Raw genomic sequence first — 24,969 nt, 5'->3', positions numbered from 1 at the left:
CACATGTTAGAATACCAGCTGAGAAGATGACTCTTATATGGAAATTTGATCTAAGAAAAAGGTGCCATCTCTGATAGTCTGTTATCAAGACTATGGAGGAACGGATAAACTCCTGTAGCCCATCCTACAAAGAAGTCCTACAACTCAATTAGAAAACAACCCAATAAAAAATGGGCAAAAGATTTGAATGGACACTTCACCAAAGAATATATGGTAAATAGGCATAAGTAATAACACTCAATATCATTATGCATTAAAAACTACGGGGCACGTGGGTGGCTCAGTTGGTTGAGTGACTGACCCTTGGTTTCAGCTCAGGTCCTGATCTCATGGGTCGTGAGATCAAGTTCCACCTTGGGCTCCATGCTCAGTGAGGTCTGCTTGGATATTCTCTCCCTGTGCCCCTCTTCCACTTGTGCACACACTCTCTCTCAAATAAATACATCTTTAAAAAAATATGGGGATCCCTGGGGGCTCAGTGGTTTAGTGCCTGCCTTTGGCCCAGGGCATGATCCTGGAGTCTGGAGTCCTGGGATCAAGTCCCACGTTGGGCTCCCAGCATGGAGCCTGCTTCTCCCTCCTCCTGTGTCTCTGCCTCTCTCTGTCTATAATAAATAAATAAATAAATAAATAAACAAACAAACAAACAAACAAACTAGAACTCACAATATATTTTTTAAAAAAAGAAAAAATGCAAATTAAACCACAATAAGACACCACTCTACATCCATGGCTAGTTTTTAAAACAACTACACCAAACGTGGGCATTATGTGGAGCAACTGGAGCTGTCAGGTTGGCTGAGAGATGCAAAGTAGTAAAAAATACTTTGAAAAGAGGCTGGCAGTTTCTTAAAAAGTTAAACACACATCTACTATACCACCAAGCCACTCTAGATATGAGCCCAAGGGTAGAGAATCCTAGGTCTATAATACTTGTACATAAACATTTGTAGTAGTTTTAGTTGCAAAAGCCAAAAAGTGGCAACCCAATGTCCACTAACAGGTAAATGGATAAACAAGTTGTGGTATATTCTTCCAATGGAATACTACCCAACAGTCAAAAAAAAAAAAAAAAAAAAAAAACCCAAACTATTGATATACGCAGCAATAAGGATAAAAATCAAAATAGTTTTTTAAAACTCAAAATAGGGGTGCCTGGGTAGTTCAGTCAGCTGAGCGTCTGCCTCTAGCTCAGGTTGTGATCCCAGGGTTCTGGAATCGAGCCCCGCATCAGGCTCCTTGTTCATAGAAATGCAGGGAAATGCAAAGTAAGCTAAGGTGACAGAAAGCAGATCAATCAATCACCAGCAAAGGCAGGGGATGCATTTAAGGTAGATAGATGTGTTCACTATCTTGACTATGATGATAGTTTCACAAGCATATTTTTATCTCAAAAATTTCCTCAAATTGTACATTAAAATATGTGCAACTGGGATCCCTTGGTGGCTCACCAGTTTGGCACCTGCCTTCGGCCCAGGGCATGACCCTGAGGTCCTAGGATAGAGTCCTGCGTCAGGCTCCCTGCATGGAGCCTGCTTCTCCCTCTGCCTGTGTCTCTGCCTCTCTCTCTCTGTCTCTCATGAACAAATAAATAAAAATCTAAAAATAGTTTTAAAAATATCTGCCGCTTGGAGCACCTGGGTGGTGCAGTCAGTTGAGTGTCCGACTCTTAGTTTCAGCTCAGGTCAAGACCTGAAGGTCTTGGGCTCAAGCTCCATGTCGGGCTCTGTGCTCAGCATGGAATCTCCTTGAGACCCTGTCTCCCTCTTCCTCTGCCCCTAGCGCTCATGGTCTCTAATAAATAAACAAATCTTTAAAAATATATATATGTGCAATTTATGTCACAAAGGATCACCAGTGGGAATGCAAGATGGTGCAATCCTATGGAAGGGAAGTAGGCAATTCACAGCAAAAATGAATTATAAATACCCGCTAACCGATTCCTAGAAATCTATCTCAAAATTAAACTGGCAAAACTATGCAAAGACTTGCACAGAACTATTCATCGTAGCACTAATTTTAATAGCAAAAGATGGGAAACAACCCTCACGCCCAGTAACTGCAGACTAATTGCACACACTACGGTACATTCACGCCAAGGGGCATACCACCGCGGAACGGAATACAGAACATTCCTCAACATTGCGAATGAGAAGTCTCCAGGGTACTGGTAAGTGAAAAAAGCCAAAATGTAGAACAGTAGGTACAGGATGCTACTGTTCATTGAAATTCACTCAGGTTTTTCATAAATGGTCACCAAGAGGGAGAGGAAGGTAACAAGTTAGTGGGGACAGGGAGAGAAGCCAGACTTCTCTGAATGTATTTTGTTTTGTAGACTTGACTTTGGAGGTATATAAATATTTTACATAATCATAAAACAAAGTTACATAAAAGGGACGCCTGGAAAAAAAAAAGGGACGCCTGGGTGGCTCACTGTTTGAGTGTCTGCCTTGGGCTCAGGTCCTGATCCCATGTCTGGGGATCGAGTCCCATGTCGGGCTCCGTGCGAGGAGCCCGCTTCTCCCTCTGCCTGTGTCTCTGCTTCTCTGTGTCTCTCATGAATAAATCTTTTTTAAAAAATCCCATAAAAACCTGAAAAATTTGGGGCACCTGGCTGGCTCAGTCAGTGAATTGTGCAACTCTTGATCTCAAAGTTGTGGGTTCAAGTCCCATGTTGGGTGTACAGACTGCTTAAAATATTAAAAAAAAAAAACCTGAAAAACTTTAAACCCTAAAGAGCAAAAGCAAAATGAAACAAATGAACCAGTATATAGTGTTAAGTCTTAACTCCACAGAAACAAATTATTTTACTGTAAAGCCAAGTAATATCCTAAATGGGATATATCCTAACAACAGAAAGAACTACAAAAGAATGTTAGACTTTTCAATAATCATATTGTTAATAATGGAATTATTTTGACACAATTATATATAAAAAGTTATATATAACAATTATATATATAAATTATATATAACAAAGTTACTGTGTTAAGATAATCAGGATCCAAGATTTTTAATACAAGAGAAAAAGAGGTACAAATATAAGTTAAACAAGTTAATAGCCCTAAATTTGAATTTGAAATATCAATGTGAACTCATGATATACTCTTACATTTAAAAACTTTATTTAAAAAAATAATAATAATAAAATAAAAACTTTTTTCCTAGCTTTGTCCTCTGAAAAGGCATAGACATAATGAACAAACTGGTGCAATGAGTGCTCCTAGAGCCCCAGTTGTGTACTTGACATGCCATTCCCCACCGAGATGGGCTAGGGTTCCTTGAAAAAAACCTGCTGATTCTAAGGATCTAGGTGTTCTGGGAGAGGAGCTTGTACTATCTTGCCTTACCAGAAATCAAGTGATCAATGATCACAGGACTTGCATCAAAAAGACTCAGGGTAAACTTAGAGGCTTTCACTGGCCAAACATGGGATGATTGAGTATTCATTTTAAAGACTGAAATGGATTAAAATACATCAAATATGTTAAGGTCTTTGAGTTCAAATGATTTTTTTTTTAAAAAGGGACGCCGGGTGGCTCAGCGGTTGGGCGTCTGCCTTCGGCCCAGGTCGTGGTCCTGGGGTCCGGGATCGAGTCCCACGTCGGGCTCCCCCCACAGCTTGCTTCTCCCTCTGCCGGTGTCTCTCATGAATAAATCAATAAAATATTTTAAAACGTTTTAAAAATAAGTAAGATTCTAGTTTTTAAAAGGTGGGGGTAAAACAGAAGACTGAACACTGGCCATTTGGTGATAATAAAGGATCCTGGTTTTATAACTACCTGTTTCAGTGCCTTATCTTTTAGATAAGGAAAGAATCGTTAAATAAAATGACCTCCCCCCGGGGTTGGGGAAGGAAGTCCTGGGGCAGGAAGTCGGGGAGGAGACCGGCTCTGGGTCACTAACTGTTGCCGCAGTTCGGTGGACACGCGCGGTTCACCAGACGACCTTCTCTAACTTGACGCACTGTTGCAAGTTTCCTCGAAGAGGCTGGAAGGAAAGGCCGAGGAGCTGGCAGTGCAGAGGGGCCTCACCTCCCAGGCCAGCAGCGCGCCGCCCCGCCCGGGGCTCGCCCCGCGGAAGAGGCCCGAAAGCCAAGCGCCCCCATCCGCACCGTCCCCTCCGGGCTGCTGCGCTCCCCCCGGGCCGTGAGCTCCGGCGTCCCGGCTTCACAAGCTCCGGCGGCCTGACGCAGGGGTACGGCGCTCGGCGGCCGCCTGGCAGCTTCCGCCCGGCAGCTTCCGCCCGGCCGCCGGAAGTGCGGTGGGGGCGCGGCAGGGGCGCGGCGTGGCCCCTCTAGGCGCGCCGGAGGCCTCGGCTCTCGGTGGTCCCGAGCGCGCCGCGGAGCCTCAGTCAGGGAAATGGCGCCGGCGGGGCGGGCGCGACGGCCGGCCGCGAGGGGAGAGGTCGCCCCCGCGGCCCGGAGGCCCGGGGCCGTGGGCGGGGCCTGAGGGGGCGGGGCGCCCCGGGATTGGCGGGCGCGCAGACGAGGCGGGGCGCCCCCTTTGTCTGGGTGCGCTGCGGGCGGCCGTCCCTTCGCGCCTGCGGCTGCGGCGGGGAAGGTGAGTTCGCGGAGCGGCGGCCGCTGGCCGGCCGGGCCCCTGCCGCACGGAGCCGGGAGCCGGGTGGCCCTGCCCTCGGACGGGGCGTCCCCGCGGGCCCCGCGCCCGCCGCCCGCCGCAGCGCGGTCCAGCCCCGGTTCCCTCCCCGGCGCCCCCGCGGCCGGCGGGCCTGGCCGGAGGCGGGCGGAGGCGGCGGGGCCTGGGCCCAGAGACGGGGCGCGCGGGGGCCCCGGGGACGGCGGTCCGCGCCCCCCGCGCCCCGGGCCGGCCCTGGGGGCCCCGCGAGCGCAGAGCGCGGCCGAGCGGCGGCGGCCGGGAGGCCGAAGGCGCTGCCCGATTTCGCTGTGGCCCCGGGCGCTCCGCGTGCCGCCGGCCCCCGCCCCCTAGTGAGGCCCTTCCCGGCGCTCGAGACGGCGACCTCGGACGCGGCCCGCAGACGTTCCCCGGCTCATTGTCTGCTTTTTCACATTTTAATAGAAAACGAAATGCATTTCTTACCATGTGTACACGTGAGGAAAATACGGGCAGTGGGGGCGTCGGGACGAGCCCGCGGGGAGCGGGACAGGCGCTGGCTGGGCCACGGTGCACCCTCCCCGGGCTCCGCGCGCGCCCTTTCTGTCACTCCTGAAAGGGGCGGTGGGGGCGGTGGGGGCCGGGCCGGGCTGCCTGCACTTGACAGACGTGTCGTGGTGGCGGCGCGTTCCGCGGGGTGGTGCGCTGGGCGGTGGCGGTGGCGGGCGGGGACGTTGGGGCCCTGAGGAGACCGCCGTCCCCGCGCTCAGGTCGCTCGGACGCTTTAGTTTCCGTTCCCCGTGGTCGCTGAGGTGGAAACTCTTCGGGTGCCTTTGTGTTTCCTTTTTTTTTTTTTTTTTTTGCCTTTGTATTTCCTCTGATCTGCCAGTTCGTGCTTTTTTTCGTATATGTTGAAAATATTCTTCACAAATTGACATTTGACTCCAGTTATGGTGTTTTGTTCTGGTTTGGGGTTTTTTGAAGAGATTTCAAGTTTTTAATGGTAGAATATTTACTTCTAAAGCTTTTGAGCTTTGTTATGTTTTAAAAGGGCTTTCTCCGTGCCAAGATTTATTTTTAAAATAAACTCTTGTTTTTCTCTGGTACTTGTGCAATGTTGGCTCCATCTGGAATTTATTTTGGTGTGGGGTGAGGGGAATCCGGCTTCATTTTTTTTATGTCTGCTGTTTCTAACACTATCTATTGAATAATTCATCTTTCCAGTGATTGGAAAACCACCTTCGTCATGCATTAAATTCCTACATGACTTTGGGCCCATTCTGGAATTTGGTGACTTTGATGTGCATAAGGTCTGAATTTTCATGCAGCAGATCTGGAAGTTTCTGCCTCTATCTTTCTCTTTTGGCATTTTGCTTAGGAAGGCCCTTCCCACCTAGAATAATAAAAACCTCTGTATTCCTAGTTGAGTTCTTTTTATAAAATGTAATTTAAAATGTCAACTCTTATTGGTAAGCCCAGTGAATTCATTAGATTTGTAATATTTGATATGAGATGATCTAATTATTTTCTGGCCTTTTTTTCTTTTTTTTTTTTCTTTGCCTTCCTCTACTTTCTGGGAGAGCCGTTGAACTTGCTGTAAAGGCCTAATTTTACTTTTCCTAAAGCATTTAACTGGTCCTAGCCCCATTTACTGAATCATCTTTCCTCAGCAATTTGAATTACCTCATCCGTTCTCCGTTTGTTTATACAAGACTTGGCCCTGCTTTGCCCCGTTCCTGGGTCACCCCCTTTCATCCAGCCCCACTCGGCTCTAGGCACTTTGGTTTTATGGATACAGCGGGCAGAATTTACATCTCATTTCTAAAGTTTATTTTAAGCTTGTTTCTTGTACTATTTGTGAGTAGAATCTTTTTCCCTGTATATTTTGACTAGGTGTTGCTGGTGTGTAGGAAAGCTATTGATTTGGATACGTGACCGATCACTATGGAAGATTGCAGGGTTGTGCTTTGTGTTCACAAGTGGCTCGGAGGTGCCTCTTCCGAAGATGCCTCCACCATGGAGGGCAGGGCATTCCAGCAAGAAAACCCATAGGCGCGGATGGTGAGGACAGGACGGAAGATCCTGGGAGCAGCCCACCGCAAACCAGGGATTTGGAGTGTGCCTGTCCTAGCCTGTTACCGTGAGAGAGATCTCTGGAGGACAGACATGCTTCTTCTTTTACATCAAGCCCATGAGGAATTCAACAAGGGCAATAAGTTCCTAAAACAGCTTAAAAATAAAATAATAATAATAATAAACATTAAATTCTAAGCTCTTGGTGCCTCCGCAGTCCCTTCTTCAGTTCTTGTCTGTGTTGCTGGCTGCTCAGGCATCACAGGAGCCATACCCTGCTTCGCACACAGAATGTCTCACTGCGGTGTGGCTTCCTTCCCGTTAAGCATCCACTGCTGCTGAGAACATTGATCTGTTCTGGTTTTGTTTAGGTTATTCCCTGAGGATATTTCCGAATATGAAATTCCTGCATCTGAAGACTGACTGACGGACAGACAGATGGCTGGGTGGGTGGGCGGGCGGGCTCCACCCCCAGGGCAGGTACTGTTTGTGCTTGCCCCTGTGTTGGGGCGGCCTGGCCTTCCTCACAGTTTGTTGTCATACTCAGTGATGGGGACTCTGGCTCTGGGGCCATCTGAACAGGATTTGTTGTGCGCACCTATTCTCCCTTTCTGTCTAAATTCCTATGTTGGGACACCTGCGGGGCTCAGTCAGTTAAGCGTCTGGCTCATGATTTCAGCTCAGGTCATGATCTCAGGGTGGTGAGATCGAGCCTCACTTTGGGCTCTGTGCTGAGTGTGGAGCCTGCTTAAGATTCTCTCCCCCTCTGTTGCTGCCCCTCCTCCCCCTTATTTCAAACAAAAACTTCTGTGTTTTTCCCCATAGCAAACCTGGAATTGGGGATCAGGATCGTGGGAGTAAGGGTGGAGGAGAGGGTGGCTGGTTCAAAGCCAGTTTTGGTGCCTCAGTTGGCTCTCTTTACCTGCCCAACATTTGTCAGGTTTGTGGGTCACAGTGTTTCACCTGTCTTTATGCAGACAGTACCACTTTTTGCATTTCTTTTGTTCATTTTTTTATCAGAATACAGATATTTTGGTTCCTTTGGGCTGCTGTGGTAAAATACTGTAGACAAGGTAGCCTGTAAAACAGCAGACATTCTTCACTGTTCGGAGGCTGGAAGTAGCCTTTGTTTCAGTGTTTTTCTGGGACTCTCCCCTTCCCCCCACCCGCTCCCAGGAATCTTTTCTTCTTTGCCCTCTCCACCCACCTCCATGCCTCACTCACATTGACAGCCTGGTTCTTTGAGTTACTTTAATCAAATGAGATAATACTTAGCCCAGCAGCATCTGAGCCTGAATCTTGCCATCCTCTTGAGGCCCACAGAGGAGGGGTGTGAGCGCCCTGTTTTATAGGTGGGGACAAAGCACGTGCACACACTTCTTTGCCTTGGAGTCATTGCTTCTGAAAGAGGACCTCATGGACATTCTCTCTGCATCCCATGGTTTCATTTACTCATCAACTGGCTCTCACAGCCTAAATCTTTCTCTCGGGGTGTGCATGACCTTTGTGTGGGAGGACTTTGGGTTGGCAGTGGCACCAACCTTGAGCCTATGTCCATTCCAGGGGGGTGCCCACTGTCTAATGGCATGTCTTACTCATCTACACACTGCCAAGTGGCTTTCCTGGAAAGAGTGTGAAGTGCGGTCTCCTAGCTCTTTAATTTCATTCACTTACTCAGCAAGCATTGGGCTGTTGGCTGCTCTGCTGGGACACAAAGGGAGAATGAGGACTGGGCGAGGCAGAGGCCCTCGTGGTTGGGGGTGGTCAGAAGGGCCTCAATGAGAGGTAATGTGGCCAAGCACCAGCCAAAGGGCAGGAGCCTCCCTAGCAGAAGGGAGGCCCAGGAAGGGGATGAAGCCAAGAACAAGCCTGTTCCCACAGGGGTCAGGTGTACAACCGCGCTGCCACAGGGGCAGATTCTGGGTGTGCGTGGGGGGTGGATTAGGAGTGGAGTGTGAGAGAGCAAGGTGGAGGGGCGCCTGGATGGCTCAGTCAGTTGAGCATCTGTCTGACTTAGGTTTTGGCTCAGGTCGTGATCTCAGGGCCGAGAGATCAAGCCCTGTGTTGTGCTCCATGCTCAGCAGGGAGTCGGCTTGAAGATTGTCTCCCTCTGCCCCTCCCCATGCTCATGCACTCTCTTGCACACATGTGCACTCATGTGCTCTCTCGCTCGCTGTCTCCCCTGAATCAATCTTTTAAAAAAAAAGAAGCCAAATGTCTTCTAGGTTCAGCCATACCTGCTTCTATCACCCCCACTGGGGAGGCCCTAAATAGGGTTCCTATGGGTGTTTATTGTTGGATACTGGCCCAGTTACAGTGGGGCCATAGTGCAGGTGACTGCCTACTTGCACCAGGTTCCCAGAGGACCAGAGCTGAATTATACATGAAGGTCAAATTCTCATGCAGGTGAGGGTGGATGGAGGCCCTGGCTGAAGGAGCAATGTCCCAGAGACCCAAGTGGAGACTGAGTTGTAGGAGGGCAAAGTAACCAACTGTCACCACTGCAAACAGTGGACAAGGATCTGGCCACATGGAGGTCATACCCATGGGCAGGGCTGCTTTGGGGTTGGTGGAGACCACTCATGGGGAGGCAGCTGGACAAGGCCATGGGAAAGATGACCGACCATAAGAGATGGCAGGTCTGGGGCTGCTCGAGGGGGTGGGGGTGTCAGACATACCACCGAAGAGGGCAGGAGGCAGAGGGGTGGCAATGACTTCCTCATTGTTGAGACCTGGTGAGGCAGGATCCCCGCCCCCCATTCTTTCATATTTTATTCTTCTCTTTCTCCAGCATCTTGTTCATATGGTTTTTAAGGTAGTTTTACTCCTCTAAGACTCCTATTGGAATCCTATTTAGAGTTGCATTGCATCGACACAGAAACACACAGATTTGGGGGAAATGGGCATTCTTGGTGAACAGAGCAGAGAGGCTGGCCTCTCTCCGTCCCAGGCTACTCTCCTGTTCCTTAGAAGGCAGCTGCAGTTAGGAGTTCCGTGTGTATATTCCCAAAAGTTGTCTATGCAGACATACACATGCATCTGATGTTGTACTAAGAAAATGGGGTTGTGCTTCCTGACTTCCTACCCCCAAGCCTTCCCTTTAGGCAGCCCACAGTGTGAGGTATCCTGTTTGTCCACGGGATGGTCTTGTACCATTTTTCCTAGAGTGATCGCCTGTTAGGTTTCTGTGTCCCTGTTACAGACTCCCTTTGACATTCCAAAAGATGTGAACCCCGTATCCCCCATTAGGAGAGCTCCTGGTCCCCCCGCCCCCACTTTCTTTCAGTAATTTGAACATGACACATACCTCAGCTTAACTTATCCTGATATGTCCCCAGAACCTCTCCACCCCCAGGCTCCCCAGGGTGCTCAGACCAAATTCCTGGGTAACTTTGGACTTAATCTGCCAGAATCAACCATGTGTGATGCCTCCATTGCTAATCCCTGATGGAGCCACCACCAGGCTGATGGCCCCAGCCTCACTGGAGCACCAGGGTACAACCAGGTGAGACTGAGGCATCAGTAGGCCTACAGGAGTCATGGTTAAGTGAGTCATGCGGGCCTGGGATGGGGTCCCAACAGGAGTGTGGACCTTAAGCAAAACCATCGATTCTCAGCCTGTCTTCCCTGGGGATTATCTCTGGAGGCAGCTTGGCCTGGCATCCATGCCCGACCTGTTGATCACTTGGCACCTGTGTGAATACTCTAACACCAGCCCTTGTACATGGACTGTGGGCCTGAGCAGATGGCTTAGAGTCCTTGGTAGCTCCCTAGCTGACTGAGAGGACCTCATAGTGTAGAGAGCGAAACCTTGAGGCTGAAACCTCAGGGTACACTGGTGTCCCCAAGCATCTCATACCGGATGTTGCTGGGCCCACGGTCAGAGTCCAGGGACCATGGTTCCTGAACTGTAGGGGCAGGGAGGCTGGACTCCCAGAAGTCAGGGTCTGTGAGGGCAAGGCTGGGCCCTTCATGTGCTCCCTCTTCCTCAGCCCCACAGGATCCTCTGACTTCCATCTGCCTCAGAAATCTCGGGATCAGGTGATGGCAGCGGCCAGGCTCCTGCCACCACCGGCAGGACCCCAGGTGAGCTGCCCCCAAGGCCTGTGGACCACCCCTACATTTCCTCAGAGCCCTCCCATGCCCAGGGCTCCAGGTGGTAGCCTGAGTGTCCCTGCATCTCCTGAACTCTGTGGCCCCTTCCTGGCACCCACTCCCAAGCTGCTTGCGTGTTTGCCCTACCTCCTGACCAAGGGCATCTCCACTCCCCACACCCCACATTGCCTGTACCCACTCCCATCTCCAGTGTGGAGATTTAGTCTAACCTGCAGCAGCCCCTGTCATTCCAGGCCAAGGTGACCTTTGAGGATGTGGCTGTGCTCCTCTCCCAGGAGGAATGGGACCGCCTGGGCCCCGCTCAGCGCGGCCTCTACCGACACGTGATGATGGAGACGTATGGGAACGTGGTGTCACTGGGTATGTCCCCTCAGCAGGTCTCTTCTGTGTCTGTGTGCTTGGCCAGGGGTGGAGGCCCTGCACTGTGGGCTTTGGGTAACGTCCAGGTGTTCAGCTCTAGAGGAAGGTCAGTCCGTCTGTCTCATGCCTGCAGGTCACTCAGGCAGGGTGGGAGTGTTCCCAGATATGTGCTGACAAAAGGCCTTCTCTCCCCATGAGCAGGACTTCCAGGATCAAAGCCCAACGTGATCTGCCAGCTGGAACGAGGAGAAGAGCCATGGGTCCTGGATGGGCAGGGGACTAAGGAGACTGGGGGCCTGGGGAGTGGCCATTCAGGTGAGTGAAAGGAGCTGGCCCTCCCTCACTGGGGCTAAATCCATTCTGGCGGCTGTGGGCACTGAGAGGTGACAGCAGGAGTGGCTTCCACCCGGGCCTCTTCTGGCAGAGGAGCCTTCGGGCTTAACTCCGTGAGCTGCACTTACCCATGTGACAGCAAATGAAAGAAATTCCTCCTCTGGAGAAGTGTTTTCTTGTCCCTTCAACTCTCTGTTTTTTGCAGACAACTACAGACACGACCACATGCCAGCTTGTATGGGACAAGACAGCTCACCCTGTCCGTGGGGTAGGTGTATGTCTCATCTTTTTAATCCCTAAATCCCTGAAGGTGTTACTACTCATTACTCACCAGAATGTAAAGAGATTCCCGGGGCACCCCGATGCAGAATATGTTCTCATTATATGACACAATCTCCACGAAACTGTGGGCAGGAGTTTTCTAAATTAAAATTTTCTTTCAGTGCAATTGTTTTTTTCCCTTTGTCTTGTCACATGTAAAACATTTTTCCCCAGTCTATACTTGAAACAACTTAAGCCATCATTCTGAAAGTGGGTGCTCTGCTTAGGCCAGCTTCTGCGCCACGTGGGCCCAGGGGGCCTGGCACTGTCCCTGACAGCAGCTTGAGTCTGTGGACATGAAAGGTTGGTCATGCGTTGATTTTATGACCTGGATGGTTGAGTGAGTAATTTCCTATACAGTTGTTTTTTAACTTATTAAAGTCATCTTGCTCATCTTGTTACTTTGGCATCAGACAAGAAACCACCTATTCAGTAAACTTTGAACAGTAGAAATGATACTTTTCATTGCAAATAGGTAATATTTTTTGGCTAGTAAGCTTTGGTCTATGGTAATGAAGCTCTTTATAAGTCAAAAAAAAAAAAAACCCAAAAACCTAAACCGTGTTTCCCAGTTTAAAAAACACATAGTATGTCCTTTTAAAAATAAGTTGTATAAAAATTTTAATTTTATTTATTTATTTTAAAGATTTAATTATTCATGAGAGACACAGAGGGATAGGCAGGCTCCCTGTAGGGAGCCTCAATCACTGAGCCACCCAGGTCCCCTAAAAATTTTATTAAATAGATGATAGTAAAGTCAGATTTTTAAAACGAAGAACCTATTAGTGTTACCATTCTTTTTTTTTTTTTTTAAGTTTTTTTTTTCTTAATTTATTCATGAGAAACAGAGAGGCAGAGACACAGGAAGAGGGAGAAGCAGGCTCCCCACAGGGAGCCCGATGCGGGACTCGATCCTCAGGCCCAGGATCACACCTTGAACCCTGAGCTGAAGGCAGACGCTCAATCAATGAGCCACTCAGGCATCCCACTTTTACCATTCTTGAATTATTAAGTATACACTTAATTGCTCTAAAGAGAATAAGAAAAGTAGACACAAAACTTGAACAGCTTTGGATTAGAGGAGGAAAACCAAAGGGTCAATAAATGTGAGAACATGCTCAGCCTTATTATTCATCAGTAAAATGTAAATCAAAACTGTTATCGTGTTAAACCTTCAGGATGAAAAAAATGGAAAGATCTGATTGAAGTTTGGGTGAGGCTATGAGACAGCTAATGAGGGGGTAAATGTGCACACTACCTTGGAAATCAGTTTGGCATTATCTAATGAAGCTGAAAATGCAAGTCCCTACATCAAATACCTTTTTTTTTTTTTAAGATTTTATTTATCTATTAATGAGAGACAGAGAGGCAGAGACACAGGCAGAGGGAGAAGCAGGCTCCATGCAGGGAGCCCGATGCGGGACTCGATCCCTGGACTGCAGGATCACGCCGTAGGCGGAAGGCAGGCGCTAAACCACTGAGCCACCTGGGCTGCCCTACATCAAATATCCTACTCTCATGTGTACAGTAAGAATGTTTGTGTATAAAAACCAAGAAGCATATGCAAGAATCTTACATAAGCATGCTTTGTGATAGAAAAAATTAACAAGGGATCCCTGGGTGGCGCAGCGGTTTAGCGCCTGCCTTTGGCCCAGGGCGCGATCCTGGAGACCCGGGATCGAATCCCACATCGGGCTCCCTGTGCATTGAGCCTGCTTCTCCCTCTGCCTATGTCTCTGCCTCTCTCTCTCTCTCTCTCTTCTCTCTCTGTGTGTGACTATCATAAATAAATAAAAATTTTAAAAAATGTTTAAAAAAAAAATTTACAATAACCCAAATGTCCATCAGCAGTAGGATAGATGAGTAAACCGTGGTGTTTTAATAGAAAGGAAATGGGACGCCTGGGTGGCTCAGCAGTTGAGAATCTAACTTTGGCTCAGGGCGTGATCCCGAGGGCCTGGTTTGAGTCCCGCATCGGGTTTCCTGCAGGGAGCTTGCTTCTCCTTCTGCCCTTGTCTCTGCCTCTCTCTCTTTCTGGGTCTCTCATGAATAAATAAATCTTAAAAAAAAATAGGAAAGAACAAGTTGTAGTAAAAATGGTTTAATAACCGCTGTGGAACAATATAATGAATTGGAACACAGTGTTGACAGAGGCAAGCAAGTTGAAGAAGACCAGGCACCATGAAATTAAAAAAATCTCAGGAATACGCCTAATTGAGTTACTGGTTAGAGATACAAATTTCTAAGATAGGGATCCCTGGGTGGCGCAGCGGTTTGGCGCCTGCCTTTGGCCCAGGGCACGATCCTGGAGACCCGGGATCGAATCCCACGTCGGGCTCCCGGTGCATGGAGCCTGCTTCTCCCTCTGCCTGTGTCTCTGCCTATCTCTCTCTCTCTCTCTCTCTCTCTGTGACTATCATTAAAAAAAAAAAAAAAAAAAAAAAAAATTTTCTAAGATAAAGCTATTTAAAAAAACAAACACTGGGCAGCCCTGGTTGCTCAGTGGTTTAGTGCTGCCTTCAGCCCGGGGTGGGATCCTGGAGACCCGGGATCCAGTCCCGCATCGGGCTCCCTGCATGGAGCCTGCTTCTCTGTCGGCCTGTATTTCTGCCTCTGTCTCTGTGTCTCTCATGAATAAAGATCTTTTAAAAAATTAATAATAATAAATGGAGTAAACAGAGATGGGAGTTACCCTCTCACTTGAAACATCTGAAAAATGACGAGATACATAAAACCACAGCTCTCAAGGTGTTGGGAATCATTGTCATGAAATCAATGAAGGAAATTAATCCCTGAGAGACAGGAAACAAAGGGCTGATCCCTATAATTGCCCCAGCTTACAGCTTGAAGAAGATCACAATGCAGGGAGGGCAGAGCCCAGTGGTCTCCCAGACTTAGGGACACATAGTCAGGAGTCCAGAGAAGCCAGGGAGGCTAGAAGTCCCACAGAAGAGTCCATTTGACAAAGAGAACTCTGGAGATCTGCAGGGAGACCCTCTTGAGTATTAGCACTAGCAAGGAAACCCCGTCCAATGCCAGGAAGGAGCCCCCTCTTTGGAAGGAGTAGCAGCTGTGGGAGCCAGAACCTAAGTGGAATGAATGTTTGTGCGCACCCCCCCCCCCAATTCATCTGTCAAAGCCCTAAACCCCAGTGTGAATGTATTGGTGATGGACCCTTTATGAAAGTTATTAAGGTTAAATGAGGTCATAAGGGTAGCGCCTGGATTTGCTAGGGTTAGTGTCTTTTTTTTTTTTTTTTTTTTTTTAGGGTTAGTGTCTTTATAAGAAGAGGAAGGGGCATCCTGGGTGACTCAGCGGTTTAGCGCCATCTTCAGGCGTGATCCCGGAGACCTGAGATCAAGTCCCACATCAGGCTCCTTGCATGGAGCCTGCTTCTCCCTCTGCCTGTGTCTCTGCCTCTCTCTCTGCATCTCTCATGAATAAATAAATAAAATCTTAAAAAAAAAAAGAGAGAGAGAGAGAGACCAGAGCTCTCTTTCTTGGCACATACAGCCTCCCAGACCCCTGCCCCAGGACGTATTCATCCCACTTGCATAATCCCCAGGACTGTGAATATGGGTTTTACTCCTGTGACTGTTATGTTAAGCTTTTGCTTTTAAGGAATGGAGGACCCTTTAAACATGGGTCTGGAGGTCAGCGACAAGTCAAAGTCAAAGACTGGGAAGGATTGTATACACCACTGCTGCCTTGAAGGTGGAGGGGCCACATGGCAAGGAACGCAGGTAGCCTTTCAGAGCTGAGCGTGGCAAGGAAACAGTCACCTTAGTCCTGCAGCCTTGTACAAAGAGCTAAATTTTGACAACTATTAAGAATGAGCTTTGAAGTACATTTATTGCCTGAGCCTCCACACACAGATGAACACTTTATTTCAGCCTTATGATACGCTGAGCAGAGAATCCAACTATGTCATGTGGCCTGCAGAACTCTAGGCTGGCAGATACAGTGCCCAGTGCTCATATGAGGCTGGGAAGGGTGCTGCTCCCAACAGCAGGAGTGGGAAACCTGTAACTCTCAGGGCACCATCGATTAGAGAGCTGACTTGGGGGAAGAGCCCTAAGCACCCTCTGGTCTGATCTGACAAAGTTGAAAGACAAGAACCACAGGTGATACTCTGAAGTAACTTAACCAAGAATACTTAAGCTCAAGAATATTTGTTTTGTTTTTAGTTTAAATATTTATTTATTTGAGAGAGAGAGAGAGACAAAGAATGGGGGGTGGGGTAGGGAGGAGAGGGAAACTGAAGCGGACTCCGTGGAGTGTGGAGCCTGACACAGGGCTCGATCTCACAATTAGATCATTACCTGAGCTGAAACCAAGAATCCGACACTCAACCAACTGCATCACCCAGGCACCCCACGTTCAAGAATATTTCTAGGGGCAGCCCAGGTGTCTCAGCGGTTTGGCGCCACCTTCGGCCGGGGTGTGATCCTGGAGACCTGGGATCAAGTCCCACTTCGGGCTCCCTGCATGGAGCCTGCTTCTCCCTCTGCCTGTGTCTCTGCCTCCCTCTCTCTCTCTCTCTCTCTCTCTCTCTCATGAATAAATAAAATCTTTAAAAATATATATATATTTCTAGAAATAAAAAATATCCCAACACCAACCAAGGTAAAATTCATATTTGGCTTCAATTAAAATGTTACCAGACATACAAAAAAGTAAGAAAATACGATAATTAGAAAAAACAGTCCTGTTAAACTAACCAGAAATTACATCATTGATAGAATTGAAAGACAAGGATGTTAAAATAAATTTATTCCATATGTTGAAGGACTAGAGAGAATATTGAGCATATTTTTTTTTTAAATTTAATACCTCTAGTTTATTTTTTTTATTTATTTATGATAGTCACAGAGAGAGAGAGAGAGAGAGAGAGAGGCAGAGACATAGGCAGAGGGAGAAGCAGGCTCCATGCACCGGGAGCCCGACGTGGGATTCGATCCCGGGTCTCCAGGATCGCGCCCTGGGCCAAAGGCAGGCGCCAAACCGCTGCGCCACCCAGGGATCCCAATATTGAGCATATTAAGTAGAAGCACGGAAGATCCGTGAAAGACTCCGATCTGATCTCTAGGGATGGAGACAACAACGTCTGAGACGAAGTGTTCACTTGGTAAATTAGTGGCAGATTAGACCTCGCGTAAGAAAAGATTTGTGAAAATAAAGTCCTAGGAACTACTGAAAAGGAAGCAAGGGAAAAAGAGTACAGCACATCCATGAGCTGGGGGACAACCTGAAGTGGCCTAATACATGTCACTGAGGCCAACAAAGCAGGTCAGAAAAAATATTTGAAGACATTTAGTTGAAAATTTTCCAAATTTGATGAAAAGTGTGAATTCCCAGATCTAAGAAACTCAACGAACCCTCGACAAAGTTACACTAAACTACATTATAATCAAAACTGTTCTAGCTGTGAAGCCAACAAAGGAGATAAAATAGAATTAGGAAAAGTAACGACTTGTTTAAGAGGAGAAAGAGAAAAGGGAACAAAGCGCAGCTGTTTAGGGGCCCCTCTGGGCTTTAGGATACACGGCTCTGACGTCGCGGCCTCGGGCAGTGTGAACACTGGTTCATGTGTGGCGTGAGACCGTTAGGGCGGCGTGCTTCTCTGTCGTCGCTCGGGCTGCGGGACAAAAGGCCGCTGACAGAGTGACTTGGACATCATCAGCTTCGTTCTCACGCCCTGGAAGCCAGAAGCCCCAGACCTGTGCAGCGGGGTATCCGCAAGAGCCTCCTGGCACCGGCACCTTCCGATGCTCGGCGGCCTCTGCCTATGAGTGCGTGGGGGGGGAGGGGGGGTAAGCTTGCTGGTGTCTCCTCCTACTGGGCACTACTCCCGTCCTGGGGTCTCCTCCCGGTGACCTCATCTGACTCTAATCACCTCCCAGAGGCCCCACCCCCAGACATCACACGGGTGAGGGTTTCAGCATGTGAAGTTGAGAGGAAGGGACACAATTGGTTCATCACAACAGTTCTGTTACTCTGTCCCAGGTTCTGTGATCTACCGAAGTTCTACCCGTATGTATGTTATAAACCCACACTCCATACCTTTTTTTAAAGTTTTAAGTGATCTCTACACCCAACATGGGGCTTGAACTCAACACCTCAAGACCAAGAGTCGCACACTCCTCTGGCTGAGCCAGCCAAGCTCCCCAGCACATAACTATTTTTGCTTTGGACGGTTCTCCTTTACAGTGATTTAGAAAACCTTCTTTACATAGTCCTGTATATATATCTTCATTTTAACCATTTCCAAAAGCCTTTATTTCCTTGTATAATCCAACTTTTCTGTCCGGTATATTTCTGCAGCCTGAAGAATTCCCTTTAACGTTAGCTTGGATTTGATTGTTGGGTGTCTTCTCCATTGTTGTTTGTGAATTGACCATTTTTTTCTTTTTGTCACTTTCCGGATGTCAGTCCATTGTCCTTTGACTTGTTTCTGATGATGAATCCGCTGTACTTGTTATATTCATTCCTCTGTGTCATTGGTGGTTTTTGTCTAACTGCCTCTAAGATTTTCTTTCTTTTTTTTTTTTTTAATATTTTTTAAATATTTTATTTATTTATTTAGGATAGTCACAGAGAGAGAGAGAGAGAGAGGCAGAGACACAGGCAGAGGGAGAAGCAGGCTCCATGCACCGGGAGCCTGACGTGGGATTCGATCCTGGGTCTCCAGGATCGCGCCCTGGGCCAAAGGCAGGCGCCAAACCGCTGCGCCACCCAGGGATCCCCTTCTAAGATTTTCTAAAGAGAAACTTGCTTTTAGCAGTTGGACTATGATGTATCTAGGTGGTATTTTAAAAACACGTTTGTGATTCTAATATCTTGGATCTTTGTTTTGATGTCTTCTATCATTTTTAGAAAAATCTCAGCCATTTTCTTTTCAGATGCTTTTTCTTGCTTCTTTTGCGATTCCAACTACATGCAAGCTAGGCCATTTGATAATGACCCGTACTGGCTTTATGTTTCATACATTTCTGTCTTTGTATTTCTTTTTGGATGATTTCTCTTGGCCTATTTTCAAGCTCACTGGTCTTTCTCAGCTGGGTGGGGCATTCCTGTGTTACTGTGTTTTTTACATCTAGCATTTCTAATTGGACTGTTTCTTCCAGTATCTATCTCTCTGCTGAAACTCCCCATCTGGTCATTCAGTTGTTCCAGCATATAGGTCCTCCTTAGTTCTAGTTCTGTTGATCATTTAGTCACTTCACTCTGTGTGTGTGTGTGTGTGTGTGTGTGTGTACATGTACGTGTATGCAGTCTTTCTCTTGGGTGGCTCATAGTTTTTTGTTGAATGTCAGCTAGTAGAGATAGAGGTAAACAGTGTAACTCTGGAAACGTACCCCGCGCTACTGGGCTGTCAGCGTGGAAGCCTGAGCTGGTCTAGTCAGGAGCTGGGCTGGGCTCAGTTGTTTCCAGGTGTGCCTGTAAGAGGGTTTTTTCCTTGCTCTTGCCCCCACCCTAGCAGTAGTCTCAGTTGCTGGTTATTCTATGCTTGCTGGCCTTTGGGGCAGAGGAAAATGGCCTTTGATGCTCCACTGTCCTGGTCCATCCTCAGTTGTAGGCAGGTGTTGTGTCCCTGGGTCACAGCCCCTCCCCTAGTTGAAGCAGATCTCACTGCTGGGCTCACGATCATTTCCTGCCTCTCCCTCAGGAGTAAAGGGTAGTTTTCCTTTCCCTTCCCGGCCATTGTAATTTTCGCCTGTGCCCTGGAATGAGAGGTTTGCTTTCCCTCTCAGATGACTTACAGCTTTTGTTCTGTAGAGAAGGATTCCAGTGGGTGCTTTTGCTTTTCCCTCTTGTACGCCTGAGCCACCAAAGTAGGCTTCCTCTGGACCTGCCCCCATGGGGAGCCCATGGACATGAGCCCCCTGTGTCTGTGGCTCTCTGGGGTTCTTTGAAAGATGATTAATGTTTTAACCAGGTGCTTTGAATTGCTTGGGTGGTGACCTGTCTTTCATCTTCCTCTTACCTCCTTTCCATCACGGGTGCACCAGTGTAGTTGTCTCTCCGTGCAGGCACCTGTCTCCTTAGATTTCAGGGCATTTGGGGGCTGTCGTGACCTCGGCTCTGTGATAGATTCAAGAAAGTTAAGATTTTATAGATTATCTTTTTTTTTTTTTAATGTTTATTTATTTATGATAGTCACAGAGAGAGAAAGAGAGAGGGGCAGAGACACAGGCAGAGGGAGAAGCAGGCTCCATGCACCGGAAGCCCGATGTGGGATTCAATCCCGGGTCTCCAGGATCGCGCCCTGGGCCAAAGGCAGGCGCCAAACCCCTGCGCCACCCAGGGATCCCAGATTATCTTTTTCTTACTGTTGAGGTGGAAGGGATAGTCTTACAGCTTTATCCCTCCTGGGGGAATTCAGTTATTGTGTAATTAATAAATAGTATAATAATATATATTGTTTTATATAATGTATAATGATGGTGATATTAACAGTTAAAGGGACATGAGAACTATAACTGGGTTGTCGGTGTATCCACCTGTCAGATTGGTCGTGGTGAGGGGCCCCCCCAGCGCCACTGATGAGTGGGCAGTGCTGGGGGAGAGGGTGGCTACTTGACAACAGTAAGCTGTTACCGGGCACCTGGGTGGCTCAGTCAGTTAAGTGCCTGACTCTTGGTTTCAGCTCAGGTCACAATCTCCTGGGTTGTGGGATCAAGCCCTGTGTTAGGCTCCACACTCAGCACCAAGTTAGCCTGTGACTATTACCTGCCCCTCATCCTCTGTTTCTCTTTCTCAAGTCAGTAAATCTTTAAAAAACTTTTAAAAATGATAAGGTGTCACATGGTAGCCTGACGATAGGAATAGGGCTTGTCCAAGCCATCTTTTTGTGGAAAGAGGAAGATAAGGAATCAAAAAAGAGACGTAGATCCCGAAGGCCCACCAGCCACCAGGGTAGGGGCTCCTTGTAGGAGGAAGGAAGTGCTGGTGGGCCATCTGGATGGCCAGCTCTGGCAGCAGGCAGCACCACCCGCCTGAGTCTGGGGAGCCCTGCAGAATGGAGGCGTGTGTGTCTGGAGTGCCACCGAATCTTGGGGTGGGTGTGGAGAGCCGGTTCATCAAGCCTGGAGTGGGACTCCAGCCTCGACAAGGGAGACCCTTCATTTGGGAGAGTCTCCCAGCATCTCACTCCCGCCTCTTCTTAGATGACCCTCTGGCTGCCACCAGCTTCTGCAAGAGGTGTTGGCGTTTGGCAGGTCTTCCTCCATCCAGGGCAGCCATGCCCCCCTAGCTGCTGAGGGCAACACAGATCTAAACAAGCATATTTTATTCGTTGACCACCTTGGCCCAGATCTTTCTCTGCACACCAATCAGAAGTCCATCTTAGGAGCTCCCTGGGGTTTGTGGAGAGACCACTTGGCTTCTGAATCTTTTGTTTTTTCAAGGGTCCATATTGGGGTTCCAGGAGGCCCCCCGGACCAAGTTAGGAACTGATTAAAGATTGAAGCTTCTATCTCGATGATGCTGTTATCGGCAACATGATGGGGGGGACCACAGGCCCCTATCCTGGGCCCCGCCTCTGAACAGAGCTGAGCAGCACACGGTCAGCAAGATGAGCGGCCCGCGTGTCACTTGTCCCCAGTGCCCGGCGGCCTCCGCTCTGCTCACGAGGTTTCTCAGCCTCAGGCTGTTCCGGGCCGAGGTCTTGGAGCCGGGGGTGGCCCCCCAACGGCAGGGCTGCGCCGGGTGAGGGCTCCTGCCTCCAACCGCTGGGGGCCCCAGAGCCAGCGCCCCCGGCACCGCCGGCCTCAGGACGTCCGCGGTCCCCCCATGGGTCCTGGCCTTCCCGGTGGCGCGGTCGCCAAGGTTCACGGGGGGCCCGCCTCCGATGGTACGCGCGCGCGGCTTGGGTGTCGGGGGCGGGACTGAACCCCGCGCGGCCCTTGCCCCTCGGGCGCCGCACACAAGGACGCCCCTGTGCCTGCACCTGCGCCGCCCTTCCACCCTGTGGCCATCGGACACGCCCGAGGGCTCCCGCCCCACCTGCTCCACACCACGCCTCGCCCGCCGCCTTTGCGGTCAGCCCAGCCAGGCTCCCACGGGCGGGGTGCAGCCCGGCAGTCGGTGCTGCTGGGGGGGCTCCAGGGAGGGGGGCCGGGAAGGGCCTGCCGGGGGGCTCAGCCGGCTGCGTCCGCCTTGGGCTCGGCTCGGGGCTTGGGGGGCTGGGGTGGGGCCCTGCTCACGGGGAGTCGGCGTCCCCCTTTCCCTCGGTCCCTCCAGCTGCTCGTTCTCTTTTTTTTTTTTTTTTTTTATTCATGATAGTCATTGAGAGAGGAGAGAGAATCAGAGACACAGGCAGAGAGAGAAGCGGGCTCCATGCCAGGAGCCCGACGTGGGACCCGATCCTGGGACTCCGGGATCGCGCCCTGGGCCAAAGGCAGGCGCCAAACCGCTGAGTCACCCAGGGATCCATCGTTCTCTGTCTTAAGTAAAGTCCCAAGAGAGGAGGACTGTGGGGAGATGGGCCCAGGCCGCAGGGGCCGCTGTGCTAGTTGCTGCGTCCACTCGTGATCGTCCTGGCCCCGAGCGCTGGGCCACCTGTGCCCAGCAAAGCCACCTGTAGGTGCCGCCTGCCCCGCTGTTCTCTCTGGGTTCACCTCTAACGTGGTGCTCTGCGTTTGCTGTTTCAGAATGTGAAAACCAGGGAGAGAACCAAGAAAGGGACTTGGGCGTGAAGCCAGGTGTCTCCGAGGACGGCTCCGTGGTCCCGGGGGAAGGCCGCCCGGGATGGCGCGACCAGGGGCGCCCGCGCAACGCTCCGCCACCTCGGGCCCCGGCTGCTGCTGGCGCCGAGCGGCCCTACAAGTGCACCGAGTGCGGCAAATGCTTCGGCCGCAGCTCGCACCTCCTGCAGCACCAGAGGACCCACACCGGCGAGAAGCCGTACGTGTGCGGCGTGTGCGGGAAGGCCTTCAGCCAGAGCTCCGTGCTCAGCAAACACCGGCGCATCCACACGGGCGAGAAGCCGTACGAGTGCAACGAGTGCGGGAAGGCCTTCCGCGTGAGCTCGGACCTGGCGCAGCATCACAAGATCCACACGGGCGAGAAGCCGCACGAGTGCCTGGAGTGCCGCAAGGCCTTCACGCAGCTCTCGCACCTCATCCAGCACCAGCGCATCCACACGGGCGAGCGGCCGTACGTGTGCGCGCTGTGCGGGAAGGCCTTCAACCACAGCACCGTGCTGCGCAGCCACCAGCGCGTGCACACCGGCGAGAAGCCGCACGAGTGCGCGCAGTGCGGCCGTGCCTTCAGCGTCAAGAGGACGCTGCTGCAGCACCAGCGCGTGCACACGGGCGAGAAGCCGTACACCTGCAGCGAGTGCGGCCGCGCCTTCAGCGACCGCTCGGTGCTCATCCAGCACCACAACGTGCACACGGGCGAGAAGCCGTATGAGTGTGGCGAGTGCGGCAAGGCCTTCAGCCACCGCTCGACGCTCATGAACCACGAGCGCATCCACACGGAGGAGAAGCCGTACGGCTGCTACGCGTGCGGCAAGGCCTTCGTGCAGCACTCGCACCTGACGCAGCACCAGCGCGTGCACACCGGCGAGAAGCCGTATGTGTGCGGCGAGTGCGGCCACGCCTTCAGCGCCCGCAGGTCGCTGGTGCAGCACGAGCGCATCCACACGGGCGAGCGGCCCTTCCGCTGCGCGCAGTGCGGCAAGGCCTTCAGCCTCAAGGCCACGCTGATCGTGCACCTGCGGACGCACACCGGGGAGCGGCCGTACGAGTGCAGCCGCTGCGGCAAGGCCTTCAGCCAGTACTCGGTGCTCATCCAGCACCAGCGCATCCACACGGGCGAGCGGCCCTACGAGTGCGGTGAGTGCGGCCGCGCCTTCAACCAGCACGGGCACCTGATCCAGCACCAGAAGGTGCACCGGAAGCTGTGACGCCCAGGAGCCCCGCCGCCCGGAGCCCCGGCACGAGGAGCTGCGGCCCGGGGGAGCCTCAGGGGCCCGGCTTTCTTTCCCCCCACCCTCCGGTTCTGCCACACAGCACTCACCTCCGTGGTGACTTTTGGTACGGGTCGCCACGTGCACTCACCCTCTAACATTACACCGTCTTTTGGAAGAAACCGAAGGAAGTTAGGACCCAAGGAAATACTTTCACAAAACTTTCTTACCTTCTAAATAAAGTTTTTTCTTAGAACATCCCATGCCTTTCCTAAAAACGATAATTATTCTAATTATTGCACCTAAAATTAGACTTGGATTATTTGAGTGTTGTTAGGCCACTAAAGTGTTGTCTGGATGATATATTTTTTAAAAATGTCATTAAGTCTCATCATGTAATATGGCTAGGAACCCTAACTGTATAGAATCACATGTTTTATAAAAAGTCTAAAGATTAATTAGTGAGAAATGATGTAAACTTAGAAAACACTTCATCTGGTGTTTCAACTTTATTCAAGATCAGAAGGGATGTCCTAACTTTTGGTGAAAATTCAACTCAAATATGCTTCTTTGCCTCAATGCCCACCCTTATGATTTAAGGCTTTGTGCCGCAGAAATCATGGGACGTCTTGAGCCTTTGGACCCCATGTGGGTGGGAGGGGGGCTCTGCACCTCAGAGCCCAGACCTCAGCTGTTGCATGAACTGGGAGCCTCTTTATACATTGTGTTACTCAAAAGAAAGTTCTTTGGTATATATTTTTAAAACTTAAAATTCTCAAATTCAAATAGCTTTTTTATTATCTAAAATTTCCATTCCAGTGTTTGAGGTTTTTGTGTTTTTACTCCTGATTCCAAGAAAGTCTAGTATCCAGTTTCACTTACTACAATGAATCTGGTTTGTCATTTTTAAGTTTTTTCCTCTCTCTCTTGAAAACATCAGCTTCTCAGGAGAAATGAAGGACTGGAGTGTTGACCTCAGTCCACAGCAATAACACTGACGCAGATAAAAGCTTGTTTCCCCCTCCCTCTCTCTGATACAGGTGACAGGCGCCAATATCACAGGTGAAATTCTGGAAGCTAAGGGTTGCAGGTGTGCTTCAGGGAGGAGATGGGCTCCTTCCGAAAGGAATTGGCATCACCTGTGTACTGCAGAGCTGCTGGGACCAGAGGAGCTAAAGCCACTGAGCAAAACCAGGAGTTGGGCTTACTAAGGTAGATGAGCTCACCGAGGTGTCGCTTTGCTGGAGCTGAGGGAACAGGTGTGACTTCAGAGAT

At 50.0% G+C, this 24,969-nt stretch overlaps 2 protein-coding genes across 13 annotated transcripts in view; one reads left to right on the top strand and one right to left on the bottom strand.

Annotated features, from left to right (window-relative positions):
- Positions 1-4,459: 4,459 nt before the first annotated feature.
- On the top strand, positions 4,460-24,581 carry ZNF250 (zinc finger protein 250). Of its 9 annotated transcripts, none has more exons than XM_038555898.1 (7): positions 4,508-4,562; positions 10,058-10,152; positions 10,640-10,733; positions 10,982-11,123; positions 11,325-11,438; positions 11,662-11,724; positions 22,433-24,581. In XM_038555898.1, the coding sequence occupies exons 2-7, from the start codon at positions 10,073-10,075 to the stop codon at positions 23,689-23,691; spliced, it is 1,752 nt and encodes a 583-aa protein (XP_038411826.1). In that variant the 5' UTR covers positions 4,508-4,562; positions 10,058-10,072; the 3' UTR covers positions 23,692-24,581. The 9 variants fall into 9 exon arrangements, with proteins under 9 accessions (XP_038411831.1, XP_038411828.1, XP_038411832.1 ...); XM_038555899.1 differs by having other exon boundaries at positions 9,986-10,152; positions 10,997-11,123; XM_038555897.1 differs by having other exon boundaries at positions 9,986-10,152.
- Positions 16,478-24,969, bottom strand: part of ZNF34 (zinc finger protein 34) — a 32,405-nt gene continuing 23,913 nt past the window's right edge. The window contains exons 6-7 of one of the 4 annotated variants that reach the window (XM_038555913.1): positions 19,765-19,862; positions 16,478-17,563 (exon numbers count right to left, since the gene is read on the bottom strand). In XM_038555913.1, the coding sequence (XP_038411841.1) occupies positions 17,363-17,563; positions 19,765-19,862 (299 nt within the window). In that variant the 3' untranslated portion in view covers positions 16,478-17,362. The remainder of the gene's footprint in view (positions 17,564-19,764; positions 19,863-24,969) is intronic. The other 3 variants (XM_038555914.1, XM_038555915.1, XM_038555916.1) reach the window with 3 other exon arrangements.

This window comes from Canis lupus, chromosome 13 (assembly GCF_011100685.1).
Source record: "Canis lupus familiaris isolate Mischka breed German Shepherd chromosome 13, alternate assembly UU_Cfam_GSD_1.0, whole genome shotgun sequence".
In the NCBI taxonomy this organism is placed as follows: domain Eukaryota; kingdom Metazoa; phylum Chordata; class Mammalia; order Carnivora; family Canidae; genus Canis; species Canis lupus.
This window is presented reverse-complemented; position numbering and strand designations above follow the sequence as displayed.